The 19,170-nt window shown below is 46.4% G+C and overlaps 1 protein-coding gene across 1 annotated transcript in view; it reads right to left on the bottom strand.

The window, feature by feature from the left end:
* LOC124788141 (sodium/potassium-transporting ATPase subunit alpha-2-like) overlaps positions 1 to 19,170 on the bottom strand; it is a 168,033-nt gene that overhangs the window by 107,323 nt on the left and 41,540 nt on the right. Inside the window, exon 4 of the mRNA XM_047255323.1 lies at positions 2,527 to 2,862. Within this exon, the coding sequence (XP_047111279.1) occupies positions 2,527 to 2,862 (336 nt within the window). The remainder of the gene's footprint in view (positions 1 to 2,526; positions 2,863 to 19,170) is intronic.

The raw sequence follows: 19,170 nt of genomic DNA, 5'->3' as shown, positions 1-19,170 counted from the left end.
TGGGACTGTAAGTTCAGGGGTGGCTGGAGGGGGTTTAGCTTTACACTTGTAGGAGTATGTGGGATGGGGGCCATTGCAGGTATTACAGGAAGGAGGAGCAGCGAGGTTGGGGCAGTTCTTGAGAAAGTGGGAGGCCTTGCAATGGGGACAGGTGGGGGGGTTTTTGCAGTTGGGAGTCAGGTGGTCATTGTACATCAGGCACCGTTGGCAACGGTAGGATTGGGGAGGGGATTTGGAGGATTCAACAGGGTGGCGACGGTGGTATATCAGGGCACCCTGGGTGAGGAGATGGTCTATGGACGGGGCGGACTCTGAGAATACCCGCATGAGGTAGGTGGGACCAGAGGCATTGTGGATACGGCGAGCAGAGCGGATGTCCAAGTCCGGGTGGGAGTTCAATTCTACCAACACTTCATCCTCTGTGATCACCGGGCTGAGCTTGGTGATCACAGCGGTGTAGGTGGGGGGGCGACGGGGAGGCTGGGGCTGACGAGGAGTGGAAGCGGAAAGGAAGGGTGTCAGAGAGGCGTGGGGGCCAAACATAACTCGTGGGAGTTTTCGCAGGAGGTCTGTGTGAAATGATGGGGATGGGGACTTGATAAGGACTGAGTCCCTGCGGGGAATGAGTTGGGAGATGGGAGCACCAGGTAAGTACTTTCGTATTTCCTTGGTGAGGGTACGAGCGTCGAGGAACTTAGGATCGGGAGTGGACAGGACAAAGGTGTGGAGGGTGGGGGCCAAGGTAGGGGTGGCAGGAGGAGGGGTGGTGTCCATGGTGACGGCAGGGGGAGGGGGAGGGGGAGGTGGCGTTGATTTTTTGTGGGAAGTGGCGGGAGCAGAGTCGGTAAGGACGCGCTTTTGGGGTTTTTTGGAGACTGGAGGCTGGGAGGAGGGGAGAGGGACGGGGAGGAGAGGGAGGTGGCGGGTGGCAGATCCCTGTGGCGTAGTGGAGGCACCGGGAGAAGCAGCTGGTTCAGTGGTGGCGATGGTGGCTCGGCGCAGCGTGATGCGTGCGGGAGATGCAGAAGACGAAGCGACGGGGTCGGTGAGAGAGGGGAAGCCAACCACCTGAGGGGCGGCAGCAGAGGCGGCAACAGAGGCGTACGTGAGGGCGGGGGTAGTAGTGGGAGCTGTTGAGGGTGTGGAGGCTGGAGGAAGGGTGTAGAGGTGTGGGTATACAGCAGGGGAGGAGATAGGGGGGTGGGTAAGTGGAGGAAGGGAAGGGGAGGTGGAAGGAGGGAGGCCAGAGGCGGCACTCCAGGAAGTGACTGTGGGAGAGGGGGAGGGGGAGGTGTAGATGACGGTGGAGGTGGGAGTACTCATTGCAGACGAACGGCGACGGACAGACGGACGTGCAGCAGGCGGCGTCGGCGTCGGCGTCGGCGATGGGCAGCGGCGAACAGCAGGCGGCGTCGGCGTCGGCGTCGGCGTCGAACAGGCGGACGAACAGCAGGCGGCGGCGGCGGCGGCGGCGGCAGCGGTTACGACGACGGCGATGGACAGCCAGCAGGCGGACGGACGGACGAACGAACGAACGAACGAACGAACAGCGACAGCAGCGGGCAGACAGACAGACACACACAATCTTCGAAGACGGAGATTCCACCCTGAGAGTAGCCCAGGCTTTGCAATCTGACGCTTTCGAAGGAGGGGATCCAACCCTCTAGATGTAATTGGAGGTCTGTACACTCGTTATAATACCTCGCGCGTTCATGTATCACTGCGCGAGTGTGATCCGTGAGGAGAAAAGGTTCTACGTTAGGAGCAATCTCATTGGCTGCGTTACATATTAATACGTGGATCGGTGGAAGCAGAATTTGCAGCAATCTCATTGGCTGCGTTACATATTAATACGCGGATCGGTGGAAGCAGAATTTGGTCCGTCTCTATGGCAGGGCCATCTCGTAGTGCGGAGACGGACGAGCGCTGCGCCTGCGCTGTTGTGCTTAGCGGGGCGTGCTCTAGTGGGTAAGTTGTGTATGCGCTGACTACGCGGAACTATGTACACAACGCAAGGTACACCGCGATGCAGAGCGCCTCTCCTGAAGAGTTTGCCACTTGAGTTTGCTAAACATCTCCGTAACGCTATCACGCTTACCAAATAACCCTGTGACGAAACGCGCCTCGCTTCTTTGGATCTTCTCTATCTCCTCTGTCAACCCGACCTGGTACGGATCCCACAATGATGAGCAATACTCAAGTATAGGTCGAACGAGTGTTTTGTGAGCCACCTCCTTTGTTGATGGACTACATTTTCGAAGGACTCTCCCAGTGAATCTCAACCTGGCACCCGCCTTACCAACAATAAATTTTATATGATCCCGTATGGAACGGATCAGTGAGGTTCTACCATACAAATTTATAAAATTGCAACTTTTTTTACCTAATCTTTTGCTCGCCTGTCCAGATTCGTACAGCGACGGACATCTCTGGCCGCCTTCCACAAACTTATCACTAGCAATGAAGACATAACATCGGAGTAGCTAAAACGTAGCCGCTACCGACTCGCATCGTAACGAATCTCACCTCGAGAACTCCGGGGCGCGGTGGATCGACGAGCGACATGAAGCCCACGAAGCGCATGCCCGTTTGCGGGAAGTTCTGCTTCTCGGCGTCGAAGACGTACCCGCGCTTGTAGGTGTCTGGGGGCAGCGCCAGGTCGCAGAAGCCGAGCACGCGCTCGCCCATGGCCATCATCTGGCCGTACGCCTCCTGGCAGGCCAGCCGCCACTTGTGGTCCAGGGGGTGCTCCTCCTCCCCCACCATCACCCTGGTGCAGCGCTCCAGCAGCCGCTCCGGGGCGCCCTTCATCACCATCAGGTACTCCGAGGGCCCGTCCTCCTTCGTCCGGTGCACCGACACCTGCAAACCCACATCGCATTCATTATTTAAGCACGAGTTTTCTTGAGACGGAGAAGCTTAAGAAACATTACGGTTTCAGAAAGCACCGCTAGTGCAAAACTCAGCTTGCCCCTTTCTCACATAATATACTGCGAACTATGGATGAAGGCAAAAGGCAGATTCTATATTTCTACATTTCCGGAAAGCATTGACACGGTGCACCAGTGCAGGTACGAGCGTACACAATAGGGTCCCAGATCTATGTGTAGTTCGAAGACTTCTTAAATAATACACTACTGGCCATTAAAACTGCTACACCAAGAAGAAATGGAGATGATAAACGGGTATTCAAAATGGTTCAAATGGCTCTGAGCACTATGGGACTTAACTTCTGAGGTCATCAGTCCCCTAGAACTTAGAACTACTTAAACCTAACTAACCTAAGGACATCACACACATCCATGCCCAAGGCAGGATTCGAACCTGCGACCGTAGCGAAACGGGTGTTCATTGGACAAATATATTATACTAAACTGACATGTGATTACATTTTCACGCAATTTGGATGCATAGATCCTGAGATATCAGTACCCAGAACAACCATCTCTGGCCGTAATAACGGCCTTGATACTCCTGGGCATTCAGTCGAACAGAGCTTGGAACCAGTAGCTCGGCCACCATTGACCAGACGTTTTCATTTGGTGAGAGATCTGGAGAATGTGCTGGCCAGGGCAGCAGGCGAACATTTTCTGTATCCAGAAAGGCCCTTACAGGACATGCAACATGCGGTCGTGCATTATCCTGTTGAAATGTAGGGTTTCGCAGGGATTAAATGAAGGGTAGAGCCACGGGTCGTAACACATCTGAAATGTAATGTCCACTGTTCAAAGTGCCGTCAGTGCGAACGAGAGGTGACCGAGACGTGTAACCAATGGCACCCCATACCATTACGCTGGGTGATACGCCAGTATGGCGATGACGAATACACGCTTCCAATGTGCGTTCACCGCGATGTCGCCAAACACGGATGTGACCATCATGATGCCGTAAACAGAATCTGGATTCATCCGAAAAAATCACATTTTGCCATTCGTGCACCCAGGTTCGTCGTTGAGTACACCATCGCAGGCGCTCCTGTCTGTGATGCAGCGTCAAGGGTACAAACGTCGTCGAACTGTTCGTGCAGATGGTTTTTGTCTTGCAAACGTCCCCATCTGTTGACTCAGGGATCGAGACGTGGCTGCACGATCCGTTGCAGCCATGCGGATAAGATGCCTGTCATCTCGACTGTTAGTGATACGAGGCAGTTGGGATCCAGCACGGCGTTCCATATTACCCTCCTGAACCCACCGATTCCATATTCTGCTAACAGTCACTGGTCTCGAGCAACGCGAGCAGCAATGTCGCGATACGATAAACCGCAATCGTGATAGGCTACAATCCGACCTTTATCAAAGTCGGAAACGTGATGGTACGCATTTCTCCTCCTTAAACGAGGCATCACAACTACGTTTCACCAGGCAAGGCCGGTCAACTGCTGTTTGTGTATGAGTAATCGGTTGGAAACTTTCCTCATGTCAGCACGTTGTAGGTGTCGCCACCGGCGTCAACCTTGTGCGAATGCTCTGAAAAGCTAATCATTTGCATATTACATCATGTTCTTCCTGACGGTTAAATTTCGCGTCTGTATCACGTCATCTTCGTGGTGTAGCAATTTTAATGGCCAGTAGTGTAGAACCCAGTATGTTCTCTACGATGAGTGTTCATCAGAGACGAGGGTATCGCCAGGAAGTGTGACGGGGAAGTGTGGTAGGACCGCTGTTGTTCTCCATATACACATATAATTTGGCGGACAGGGTGGGCAGCAATCTGCTGTTGTTTGTTGATAATGTTGTAGTGTACGGGGTGACTGTTGGATGATATAAAGATGACTTAGACAAAATTTATAGTTGGGTTAAAAAATGGCAGTGGCTCTAGATGTAGAAAAATGTAAGTTATTGCAGATGTGTACGGAAAACAAACTCGTAATGTTCGGACGCAGCATTGGTAGTGTCCTGCCTGATACAGTTTAAATATCTGGGCGTAACGTTGCAAAGCAGTATGAAATAGAACAAGCGTGTGAGAACAGATGAAGCGAAGGCGAATGCTTGACTTATGTTTATTGGGAGAATTTTAGGAAATTGCGGTTCATTTGAAAAGGTGACCGCACAAACGACACTTGTGAGACCTGTTACTGAGTAGTGTTCGAATGTTTGGGATCCCCACCAGGTCGGATTAAAGGAATACATCGAATCAGTTCAGAGGCGGGTGCTAGATTTGTTACTGGTAGTTTCGAATAATTCGGAAGTGTTCCTGAGGTGCTTCGGGAAGTCAAATGGGAATCCGTCGAAGGAAAGCGACGTTCTTTTCGAGGAACACTCCTGAGAAAATTTAGAGAACCGGCATTTGAAGCTGAGTGCAAAATGATTCTACTGCCGCCAACATACATTTCGCCCAAGGACCGCGAAGGTAAGATACTGGCTCAGACGTAGTCATATACACAGTCGTTTATCCCTCTCTCTATTTACGAGTGGAAAATGACTAGTAGTGGTACCGGGTACCCTCCGCTTGCGGAGTATGTGCAGACGTAGATGCGCACTTGGACAATGTCAAGTAATTGATAATATTTTTTCTCTTGTTGTGAATCACATTCTGTTACCTAGTGTTCCAAAATAAGCCGCATATTCTCATGTTAATACAGCTATCATACATACGATATTTAGCTACAGTACAACTGCCCCATCATCACCTATGTAGTTCTTTCATGGAACTGCCCCTCTCAAATTTTACCATTTATTCGAAACCGTAGAACATATTGCATTCACCATAGCCTTCTATATGTGATATCCTCCCACACTTGCATTCTTTACCAACTTTTATACATCTTTTGAAACACCTCAAGTACTTTCGTCTGTCCTATGTTCCCAGAAAAATGGAACCCTCCTATATCTCCTACACAGTCCTACCTTTAGAACTGACTTAATACGCACCTGTGTCACAACCTTGCAGTGCTCTATAAACGTCGTGTCTTTTTCCCTTTCCAGGATAATTTCGACGTCCTTACCCTCCCTGACAAGACACTCTCGAGGCCTATTCATATACCATTATACCTACTTATTACAATTCACACCCTGTCTCTGGATCCCCTCTAAAACTCATTACAAGTTCATTTTCATGTCACTTCTTTTCTAATCCCTTCTGCGTCAAGATCAGTTACTGAGAAACCACAGTACCCTAATCTTTACGGGATTCAGGACTATACACATTAAAAACATCTCATCAAGTTTCCAATACATATCTTTTTCACTCTTATTAATCTATTTTGTTTTATTCAAAGGTTGAATAGCGACAACATGACCGCTATTGTGCAAGTCCCTTCTGTGGAATGGAAAGCCGCGCGGGATTAGCCGTGCGGTCTAGGGCGCTGCAGTCATGGATTGTGCGGCTGGTCCCGGCGGAGGTTCGAGTCCTCCCGAAAGCATGGGTGTGTGTGTTTGTCCTTAGGATAATTTAGGTTAAGTAATGTCTAAGCTTAGGGACTGATGACATTAGCAGTTAAGTACCATAAGATTTCACACACATTTGAACATTTTTTTGGAACGGAAATAACAGATACATAAAAACAAAATCAAATTAATGGTTCAGTGATGAAGTTACTAGACTCATATCCTGTAGAATTGCCGTTAACATGTTGCTCCTTAGTTTTTAGTTTAAGTTCTTTTGTAGTTTACCTTTATTATCTCGTCTGGAGGTCAACACGTCTTTGCAAGATGGGCAAAGTAACTAATTATTAAAACATGGGAGCAGTGTCTGACCTGGACAAAGACCTAGAGCATCATTCGGCGACGAATGACCGAACCATTTGTAACATATCTTGTCGGGAATGATCACAACATACATTAAAACGATTGGACGTTGATCAGAATTACTGATTGCTATAGAGAAAGTACAAATTAATAACTGAATTCAATACTCCTTCGGTCACTGCGTCTCCTCACAACGATTTTCCGACTCCTCTGATTTCTGTGGCAAAAACTCGTGTCAATTATCCAATTTGGAGGAGGTAAAATTCAAAAATAATCGCAAAAAATCTTAACAGATACGATATTTAATTACTCTAAAACGATCAAACTAAATTATTATAACTCATCTTACACAGCATGTCTATTCGCTAAGGCAGAGCACGAGAGAATGCCAAAGGAAGAGAGAGTCAGCTCGTACTCTTAAGCCAAAAGAAGAAAAAATTTTCCGTACTCTATTCTGTTTCAGAAAAGGACCATTTCAATATTGCTAATCATCGATAAATCTCCGCTACGGTGTCACAGAATACTTTATTATTATAGACAGAGACTAGTACAGAAAAAACATGCACAGGAGACTTGCTCTTTACAAACATTAACGAAAATCTTGTTGAAGATTAAAGAAAATATATGGTTTCTACAATAAGTAACACTTTACCATCGACATTCAGGTTTTTCCCTTAAGTTCTGGGTTACTTCTTTTGAAAGAGACGCGACCTAATTCCTCCCCCATAGTTTCCCAGTTCGAGTTTCTACTCCCATCCGGAAAGACGTCGTCGTTGACGGAAAGCTAAAAATTAATTTTCTTTTTATTTACTTTAGTTTTAATAACGTTAACACGTCAAGCAACTATTATGATCACCATCTATGGTTTACTTCTTGTCAAATGGTGTAGTCGGTAGGTCAGAGTGTTTATATATCAGCCGTTTGCTGACATCGAGGTAAAAACTCGTAAATGGATTACAAGTACTACTATTAGTATACGTTATCCAGGAGTCTGCTTCAGTCTTTCGTTAGAGGGGACCAGAAATTTTGAGAAGCTGAATTACTGTCATGCTAGTAACAATGTCTCGTTACCTGGTGCCGACTAGGGTTGTTTTGCGCTCTCGCTGTATATGTCGGATCTGGGTTTTCTATATCCCGCTTCTTGAGGTTGCTATCCTGTGTGGCTCAACTGTGTCCAAGTAAATTTAATGGGGAAGCAGTTCTTTCATCTGTACTAGTAATGGCTGTGTACAGTCAACCCCAACATTTTTTCACCTGTTTATAACCAAATACCCCATCAGCGTTAGGCCGAAAAAATTTCATTGGGGGAATATTTCCGACAATTGAGCAACGAAGTCTGCCGGCGTCATCTAGACATCGACAGTCTCTAGGGTAATCCACTGCAACGCCGTCGCTAAATTTTGAACGTTAGCGGATTGAAACAACAGCATGGCAGGCAAGTGTGAAGCATGCAGGCAGGTGCAGAAGCTGATGAGTAATTTCGCAAGTGACTTTGTACGTCGCAAGGCATCCGAGTTAACGATGACATCATATAAATGCTTTACAACGACAGACAGGCCTGTAGAACACACCAAAAAAAGTTTTGCATCACCTCGGTTCCGAGAGTTCCGGAACCTGTACAGAAAATTGGAATAGAGATCAACATAAACATCATTTTCGCCCTTTTTATTGCTCATGAAAACCACACATTGCATGTAGTACCACCATACAACGAGACCTTCAGAGGTGGTGGTCCAGATTGCTGTAAACACCGGCACCTCTAGTAATCAGTAGCACGTCCTCTTGCATTGAGGCATGCCTGTGTTCGTCGTGGCATACTATCCACAAGTTCATCAAGGCACTTTTGGTCCAGAGAGTCCCACTCCTCAACGGCAATTCGGCGTGGATCCATTAGAGTGGTTGGTGGGTCACGTCGTCCATAAACAGCCCTTTTCAACCCATCCCACGCATGTTCCATGGGGTTCATGTCTGGAGAACATGCTGGCTAGTCGAGCGATGTCGTTATCCTGAAGCAAGTCATTCGCAAGATGTGCACGATGGGGGCGCGAATTGTCGTCATGAAGACGAATGCCTCGCCAATATGCTTCAGACATCAGGCGGAGGATGGCATTCACGTATCGTACAGCCATTACGGTGCCTTCCATGACCACCAGCGGCGTTCGTCGGCTCCACATAATGCCACCGCAAAACAGCAGGGAACCTCCACCTTGCTGCACTTGCCGGACAGTGTGTGTAAGGCGTTCAACCTGACCGAGTTGCCTCCAAACACGTCTCCGACGATTGTCTGGTTGAAGGCGTATGCGACACTCATCGGTGAAGAGAACGTGATGCCAATCCTGAGCGGTCCATTCGGCATATTGTTGGGCTCATCTGCACCGCGCTGCATGGTGTCGTGGTTGAAAAGCCGGACCTCATCATGGACGTCGGGAGTGAAGTTGTGAAGCTGCGCACCATGCAGCCTATTGAGCTCATTTTGAACCGTAACATGACGTCCTGTGGCTGCACGCAAAGCATTATTCAACATAGTGGCGTTGCTGTCAGTGCTTCTCCGAGCCATAGTCCATAGGAAGCGGTCATCCACTGTGGTAGTAGGCTCTAGGGGGCCTGAGCGAGGCATGTCATCGACAGTTCCTGTCTCTCTGTATCCCCCTCCGTCGTTTTGGTTCACTCCGAGACGCCTGGGTACTTCCCTTGTTGAGAGCCCTTCCGGCCACAGCGTAACAATGAGGACGATCGAAGCACAGTATTGACCGTTCAGGCACGGTTGAACCACAGACAACACGAGCCGTGTACCTCCTTCCTGGTGGAATGATTGGAACTGATGGGCTGTCGGACCCCCTCTGTTTCATAGGCGCTGCTCATGCATGGTTGTTTACATCTTAGGGCGGACTTAGCAACATCTCTGAACAGTCAAAGAGACTGTGTCTGTGATACAATATCCACAGTCAACGTCTGTCTTCAGGAGTTCTGGGAACCGGGGTGATGCAAAACATTTTTTGATGTGTGTATATTCTCACACCGTTGGGACCCTGAGGTGCCCGGAAGCATAGTAACGACGGAACAAGTGTTTACTAATCACTTAAATTCCCTCTGATTGTAGCACAGTTTTGTGCTGTATGGCAGCACCCTCCACGACATCGTGTTCCCGCCCGTTGTCAACACGCTATGGGCCAGGCAGCAGACGACACCAGTCTAGTCGGCTAACTCCACCAGACCAGCTCACGATTGTAAATCCACCGCCATGGTGACGACGGGGAGTCATCCCTCAGGGGCCACAGCAGCTCCGATGTTCTGCCTTCGAGGACAGCGGCTCGCTGTTAGGGCAGAACTGCCGCTTTCCCTCCACACCACAGGAAGCTTCTAACCCAGTAGCTGTGGCTGCCTACGGGGATTTAGCAGACAAACGTGCGCTGGCACCCCTCACTCGGGACCGCATAATGCTAACTCTTGCACTTGCGGCTGAGTGAGGTGAACAACGTCAGCAAAGCACGACGTGAACGTCAGACGGGCATCACATGGCGCGGCCTTCCGGCGTCACCACATCGCCCGTGGACCATGCGCCTGAAGAGGGCGAATTCACAGCATTCCCACGTTGTAATCCAAGACGAATAAAATACGTTGTATCTTGCAGCTGTGTCTCCCTAGAAACCCCCAACCAGCACGTCCGCCTTCAGAATCTGCCACTCCAGCACATCTGCAACGTAGTGGCCCCTTTCACCCCTGGGTTGCTCTACCACTCTGAGCAACACTGTTGCCTCTTGTAATAGCTGCACGTCCACAGTGGGAAAATTAAACTTACTTGTCTAAGATAATTTGAAACTATAGTGGACACATTCTCTGTCCCTCTCCCAACACACGCTGTGTATCACTGTGACTGACACAAAATATAACTTACTTACCAAGTTGCGTCTGCCCGCATCTCGTGGTCGTGCGGTAGCGTTCTCGCTTCCCACGCGAGTGTTCCCGGGTTCGATTGCCGGCGGGGTCAGGGATTTTCTCTGCCTCGTGATGGCTGGGTGTTGTGTGCTGTCCTTAGGTTAGTTAGGTTTAAGTAGTTCTAAGTTCTAGGGGACTGATGACCATAGATGTTAAGTCCCATAGTGCTCAGAGCCATTTCAACCATTTTTGAACCAAGTTGCGTCTGGCCTCATATAAAAAATCAAAAAAAGGATATTGGACATCTGCATAAATTATATTCTGAACAAATGAGAAAAACTGAGCTACTAGTGCACATGTGGTGAGCAGAAACAGGGCATTAGGCGTATGATGCAAAGTGAAATATGACGAAACTGAAATGTCTACATTAGCCGCAATCGAGCATTGAAATAAATTCAAAGACAATAAGTGAGAACCAGGATTTCCTGCTTTACACGAGCGGTTACCTTCACCTTTTTTATCCAATTTTGTTCGTTCTATTTGATCGTAGCGGACGTCACATGAGACATCCGTTGAAGTTCGTTGTTGATGCCTTCACTCAGTTTTTTTTATTACAGAGACCAGCTTGCTCTCCGACCGAACACGCTGAGCTGCCGTGCCGGCTGTCGTTTCAGCCATTTAAGCATGTTTTCCGTCTAACCCAAATTCCCAACTTGCCACACTCTACATACGTAGTGTCCCCATCTATTACTCCCATTGCTCGAAACCTCACACCGATTCCTGCAAGAGGTCGGAAATGAAAATCAATTGTCGTCAAGGCACCTATCAAGTGTGGTGTCTGTTTTTTTTTTTTCGGACAGTGCCGAAAGAACAGGTTCCACACATAGCCTATAAGTGAACTGAAATGGCCTGTCTCGTAGAGTTGGCACTCATGTTCATACATGATGTGGAATAATGATCTTTGTTTTCGGAGATACATCTATCTTGCAATATCGGACTGTTACAATTCAGTATGATTTATTGCTGATGGAAATTCTCCCAAGGAATCTTTTTTTTTTTTTTCACTTCCAACAATTACGAAAGCAGTGACTTCAAATGTGGACGAACTTCCCTATAAAATTAATCATTTGAAGGTTACCTGAAAACAATGGTAAAGTGCAAAATGCGCTGTGGATGTACAGTGATTAAAGACATGTTAAATAGAAGCCACTAGTATATCATAATTAAGCGTCTGCTATATTTTACACCAATAATTAACTTTGAAAAGGTATTGTGCAAAGATAGGTGTCATATACGTTAAAGGTTGAGCAAAACCAAATATGCACACGAATTCATATTGTTGGATCATATTAAAATGAATGTGACTCGTTTTGTGGACGAGACTTGGATTCAATTCCACACGTGTTGTAAGATTCACAGTTGTCTCAATGAAGAATGCTGGTTCAACCCAAGCATCGTTCACATGGTATGCAAACCTGAACGTAAGCTTACCGGACAAGATATTAGTCACCTGCTTAAAAGGACTGTAGTGCAGAATAGTAAAGAGTTGGAAACGTGGAATATTGTCAAAATTTCGTTGCCTATGCCGAGAGCCAGAGGCAATAAGTTAGCCATGAGGTAGGAGGATTGCACATATATCGGAATGTGTCGTCACGCAGGGGCAATGGCCTGGTTACACACAACAGGCGAGAGAGAATTGCTTAGCACGCGGGTTTGTGTTAGACGGAGACTTTCGTAGAGTGCAAGACAGAGGTATAGCGTCAGCTGTACTGCATTTCACAACTTCGCGTAAGTCTGCCGTAACAACACGTAACTCTGTCACAAGAACACCTAAGGGTCGAGTACGACAGATCAATCAGCAGTATAAGTGGAACGAAGGCGTTCATTACAAACGAGCATGACGTCAGGACGTCGCTCGTGCTTCCTTTAAATACGCCAGCTGTGATAGCAACAAGGCACTCGCAGTTAGACTTGCAGTTAGATGTGTACTGGGTCGCCGCGTAGCGCTCAGCTCGGTGATCGACATGTTAATCTTTATTAAGGAGATGTTGCAGTAAGGGCGGCCCATTCAGCAGCAGACGTGAGGGGACAGTACCAGCTCTGGTCCTCTCTGCTGCCACTGTCAATCATCAACCCAGGATTAGCAGACATCGCGGCAGACTCGCTCGCCGCCAATGCTGACCACATCAGTGAGCCGTCGTCGAGATCGTGCGGAGCCTAGGTCCTGTGTATCCGCCGTCGCAACTGGGTGAGCCGATGACGCTGGGGGACTGCAGCCCGTTCCGCCCGTCCACCGCAGACGAGCCACCAGGAGGAGCAGGGAAGAAGACGGGGTGGGATAGAGTACACTCCGCACTACGAGAACGCCTCTCGTGCCGGCAGCGTCGGGACTCCAACCCGGAGCCTCTTGCTGTCCGCAGCCCAGCCGGCCACCCAGCCGGGCGCCGCCAGCCACTCGTGGCCGAAGTACGAAGTAAGGACATTCCTTTGCTATGTCACAGCACGCGGCGCTGCGCTAGAAAGACCGTGCGGTCCGGATCTGGTGTCATCGCTACGAGTCAGCGAGGACTCGGGAAGGTTGTTGATACCACCAAGCCACATTGTACTCGGCAGGAATAAAGGTGTTATGAGTTAATAATGTTTCTTTGGCGTTTCTGACGCTTCTACAGCCATTTCCTAGCATCCTGACAACAGGAGAGGTCACCTCTCGGCCTCCAGTCCACCGTAGGCGACCGGGACCACCGGGGGGCGCCTACAGAACATAATTACTGTTCAGCGCGCCCTCGAATATAAGAATTTAAGTTTCTCCAATTCAGCACCCTGAGGAAGGCTATTTGCAACTGAGGCCAAAACGTTGGAAAATTTGACATACTGACCATGCGGCCACATACCTTGAAGAATTTTGTTGATAGAGAGTGCGACCGTGTTGTTGGTTTGAAGTTTTTCAGGTTGGCTTGGGCTGCGTGGTGGTTTGTTGTACTTCACGTCATGCCAGCTGAACACTCCTATCATACGCAATGAATGTTGCTTACTGAATATTCGGTCGCCATTAACTATTATTATTCACGGTCCAGCTAGTTTGAGCCCTGAATCCGTGGGCTTTCTTCCTCCAAGTTGGCACAGACTTTGCCTCTGTACAGGCTGCAGTTAATGCTGCTGAAAATTACTCGACCACATAGATAAAACTACAAGTCAATATGTGAAAAATGAGGACAGCTATCAACTTGTATAATGCGTCTCCGTACTATAGACGTAACCGATCAGATATTGAACTGGATAATTAATAATTTCAGTACATTTATTATCTTTGACATTTCGCATTCTTAGATTTCACGGAGGTTTTTCTTCCGCACCGCCCGCTCTATGGAATTCCTATCTTCACCGTAGCAGACAGGATCGTCTGACTGCTACCCACTTCGCTACAGTCACTGGACCGTTGGCTCTGGTACGATTTAAAGCACCCCCCAGCAGTTGCTGCAACATGGGGTCCTGGGTTCGATTCCCGGCCGAGTCGGGGATTTTCTTCGCCTGGGGAGTCGGTATTTGTGTTGTCGTCATCATCTCATCATCATTCGGGAAGCGCCGAGAATGGAAATGGAAAGATTTGGAACCTGTACGGCCGCTGATGACCACGATGTTTAGCGTCCCACAAACCAACATCATCATCATTACCATTCCAACAGTTGTGTGCTCACCACTTATCGTCCGCTCTGTCACGAACATCTTTTCTCTGGCATATGTATTAAAGGACATGATAGCTCTGATTCGACGAGTGGGATGTATCACTACATGTTTATATACAGGGTGTAAATTTTAAGTTGATGACTCAAAAAATAAGCTTCACACGAAAAAATGTGTAGAATCCAAAGTTTATTATTTTCGAGGGGGACATCTGCTGGTGCTAAAATTAGCACGCCACCCCAGAACCATGGGGCGGGAGGCAACTTTAAAATTTCAAATGGGAACCCCATTTTTTATTGCAGAATCAGATTCTACATAAAGAACTACGTACATTTTGCCTTAAACATTTGTTTCGATTCTTGGTAGTTGCCGCTGTAATTAAAGAAAATACATGTTCTCATTTCTGCGTGAAAAATGGTTGCGGATAAATAAAAATACTTATTTACTTCGTAAGTTTTGATTCGCTAAAGGTAAAACTCTCCCTCTCTACCCATAGGGTGGGGTTTGAGAGAGAGGAACCAAACAAAACTTATCCCAATCTGCGTAAAAAATTTATATTTGGGTCAACATTTGTAAAACTCTTAATTCCTCTCTCTCAAACTCAACCCTATGGGGAGAGAGGGAGAGTTTTAGCTTTAGCGAATCAAAATTTACGAAGTAAATAAGTATTTTTTATTCATCCGTAACCATTTTCTACGCAAAAATGAGAAAATGGATTTTCTTTAATTACAGCGCCAACTACCAAGAATCAAAACAAATGTTTAAGACAAAATGTACGTAGTTTTTTATGTAGAATCTGATTCTGCAATGTAAGACGTGTATATTTCTATTGTCTATTGTCAAACCACAATTTATGAAAGATGTTCATATTTTATTAATACGATTAAGTAGGAATAATTAATATTTGTCACGTCGGAAATAATTGTGGTAGCAGGGATTGTCTGCACCAGAAAGCATTGTTGGCAGGAGAGACAGCACTGTAACGTTCGTAAGAAGTCAGTAGCAAGCGAGATGTGAAGCGAGAGGTTGAGAGGAGCAGTGTGCCCGCCAGCCACCAGATATGATTTACAAGAGATTATAAACTGATGTACAGAGACATCAGCTAACTATTATCATAAGAAGAACTAATATTATTGAATTATTTTCTTTGCGAAACTCAAGACTACTGAAGGTATGTTTGTGCAACGCTAGTTGTAAGATTATTGTAAAAAGTAAGTCCCATTTGAACGTTTGTAAAATAATTTCATTCAGAATATAATTAATTTTTGCCAGCAATATTGCATTACTGATTATAATCCATCTCAAAAACAATCAACGTAAAACTTTGCAAAATTTTATTGTTGTCAAGAAAAGTTTAGTTGAAGTACCCGTGGTCTAGGGGTAGCGCCTTTGATTCATAATCAAAAACGTCTTCGGTCCCGGGTTCGATCCCCGCCACTGCCTAAATTTTGATAAATAATCGGCATTGGCGGCCGAAGACTTCCGGCATAAGAAGTCAGCCTCATTCTGCCAACGGCCTTGTCAAAGAGGGCGGAGGAGCGAATAGAGGTTCAGGGCACTCTCTTGTCCTAGGGGTGGGAAATTGCCCCTAAAGGCGGATGAATCAGCAATGATCAACGACATGAGGATGCAGAAGGCAATGGAAACCACTGCATTAAAGACACGTAACGTGTATCCACAGGACATGTGGCCTGTAGTTGAAGAAGTGTCATGATGATCTCTCCATTGCCAAAAGATTCCGGAATAGTCCCCCATTCGGATCTCCGGGAGGGGACTGCCGAGGGGGAGGTTACCATGAGAAAAAGATTGAATAATCAACGAAAGGATAACGTTCTACGAGTCGGGGCGTGGAATGTCAGAAGCTTTAACGTGGTAGGGAAACTAGAAAATCTGAAAAGGGAAATGCAAAGGCTCAATCTAGATATAGTAGGGGTCAGTGAAGTGAAGTGGAAGGAAGACAAGGATTTCTGGTCAGATGAGTATCGGGTAATATCAACAGCAGCAGAAAATGGTATAACAGGTGTAGGATTCGTTATGAATAGGAAGGTAGGGCAGAGGGTGTGTTACTGTGAACAGTTCAGTGACCGGGTTGTTCTAATCAGAATCGACAGCAACCAACACCGACAACGATAGTTCAGGTATACATGCCGCCGTCGCAAGCTGAAGGTGAACAGATAGAGAAAGTGTATGAGGATATTGAAAGGGTAATGCAGTATGTAAAGGGGGACGAAAATCTAATAGTCATGGGCGACTGGAATGCAGTTGTAGGGGAAGGAGTAGAAGAAAAGGTTACAGGAGAATATGGGCTTGGGACAAGGAATGAAAGAGGAGAAAGGCTAATTGAGTTCTGTAACAAGTTTCAGCTAGTAATAGCGAATACCCTGTTCAAGAATCACAAGAGGAGGAGGTATACTTGGGAAAGGCCGGGAGATACGGGAAGACTTCAATTGGATTACATCATGGTCAGACAGAGATTCCGAAATCAGATACTGGATTGTAAGGTGTACCCAGGAGCAGATATAGACTCAGATCACAATATAGTAGTGATGAAGAGTAGGCTGAAGTTCAAGACATTAGTCAGGAAGAATCAATACGAAAGAAGTGGGATACGGAAGTACTAAGGAATGACGAGATACGTTTGAAGTTCTCTAACGCTATAGATACAGCAATAGGGAATAGCGCAGTAGGCAGTACAGTTGAAGAGGAATGGACATCTCTAAAAAGGGCCATCACAGAAGTTGGGAAGGAAAACATAGGTACAAAGAAGGTAGCTGCGAAGAAACCATGGGTAACAGAAGAAATACTTCAGTTGATTGATGAAAGGAGGAAGTACAAACATGTTCCGGGAAAATCAGGAATACAGAAATACAAGTCGCTGAGGAATGAAATAAATAGGAAGTGCAGGGAAGCTAAGACGAAATGGCTGCAGGAAAATTGTGAAGACATCGAAAAAGATATGATTGTCGGAAGACTCAGCATACAGGAAAGTCAAAACAACCTTTGGTGACATTAAAAGCAACGGTGGTAACATTAAGAGTGCAACGGGAATTCCACTGTTAAATGCAGAGGAGAGAGCAGATAGGTGGAAAGAATACATTGAAAGCCTCTATGAGGGTGAAGATTTGTCTGATGTGATAGAAGAAGAAACAGGAGTCGATTTAGAAGAGATAGGGGATCCAGTATTAGAATCGGAATTTAAAAGAGCTTTGGAGGACTTACGGTCAAATAAGGCAGAAGGGATAGATAACATTCCATCAGAATTTCTAAAATCATTGGGGGAAGTGGCAACAAAACGACTATTCACGTTGGTGTGTAGAATATATGAGTCTGGCGATATACCATCTGACTTTCGGAAAAGCATCATCCACACAATTCCGAAGACGGCAAGAGCTGACAAGTGCGAGAATTATCGCACTATCAGCTTAACAGCTCATGCATCGAAGCTGCTTACAAGAATAATATACAGAAGAATGGAAAAGAAAATTGAGAATGCGCTAGGTGACGATCAGTTCGGCATTAGGAAAAGTAAAGGGACGAGAGAGGCAATTCTGACGTTACGGCAAATAATGGAAGCAAGGCTAAAGAAAAATCAAGACACTTTCATAGGATTTGTCGACCTGGAAAAAGCGTTCGACAATATAAAATGGTGCAAGCTGTTCGAGATTCTGAAAAAAGTAGGGGTAAGCTATAGGGAGAGACGGGTCATATACAATATGTACAACAACCAAGAGGGAATAATAAGAGTGGACGATCGAGAACGAAGTGCTCGTATTAAGAAGGCTGCAGCCTTTCGCCCCTACTCTTCAATCTGTACATCGAGGAAGCAATGATGGAAATAAAAGAAAGGTTCAGGAGTGGTATTAAAATACAAGGTGAAAGGATATCAATGATACGATTCGCTGATGACATTGCTATCCTGAGTGAAAGTGAAGAAGAATTAAATGATCTGCTGAACGGAATGAACAGTCTAATGAGTACACAGTATGGTTTGAGAGTAAATCGGAAGAAGACGAAGGTAATGAGAAGTAGTAGAAATGAGAACAGCGAGAAACTTAACATCAGGATCGATGGTCACGAAGTCAATGAAGTTAAGAAATTCTGCTACCTAGGCAGTAAAATAACCAATGACGGACGGAGCAAGGAGGACATCAAAAGCAGACTCGCTATGGCACAAAAGGCATTTCTGGCCAAGAGAAGTCTACTAATATCAAATACCGGCCTTAATTTGAGGAAGAAATTTCTGAGGATGTACGTCTTGAGTACCGCATTGTATGGTGGTGAAACATGGACTGTGGGAAAACCGCAACAGAAGAGAATCGAAGCATTTGAGATGTGGTGCTATAGACGAATGCTGAAAATTAGGTGGACTGATAAGGTAAGAAATGAGGAGGTTCTTCACAGAATCGGAGAGGAAAGGAATATGTGGAAAACACTGATAAGGAGAAGGGACAGGATGATAGGACATCTGCTAAGACATGAGGGAATGACTTCCATGGTACTAGAGGGAGCTGTAGAGGGCAAAAACTGTAGAGGAAGACAGAGATTGGAATACGTCAAGCAAATAATTGAGGACGTATGTAGCAAGTGCTACTCTGAGATGAAGAGGTTAGCACAGAAAAGGAATTCGTGGCAGGCCTCATCAAACGAGTCAGTAGACTGATGACCAAAAAAAATGAATTACGTAACTTCAGTCAAATTAATTAAAGAATAACGTCAGCTTTACTATTAAAGAATAACGTCAGCTTTGGTAATAAATACAGCCACTTATTATGACAGCCCATCAGCAGTTAATAGAGTATAGTAAAACAGAGTAAGTATATTCATGTCGCAGTTCGATGTAGCAGTCAGATGGCGATCCAGTAACATTAAAGAAGGTAAGGAACAGTTTTGGGTTATTACAGATAGCGACTGAGGGCCACGACGACGA

The sequence above is a fragment of the Schistocerca piceifrons genome, chromosome 1, assembly GCF_021461385.2.
Source record: "Schistocerca piceifrons isolate TAMUIC-IGC-003096 chromosome 1, iqSchPice1.1, whole genome shotgun sequence".
NCBI classification, from domain to species: domain Eukaryota; kingdom Metazoa; phylum Arthropoda; class Insecta; order Orthoptera; family Acrididae; genus Schistocerca; species Schistocerca piceifrons.
This window is presented reverse-complemented; position numbering and strand designations above follow the sequence as displayed.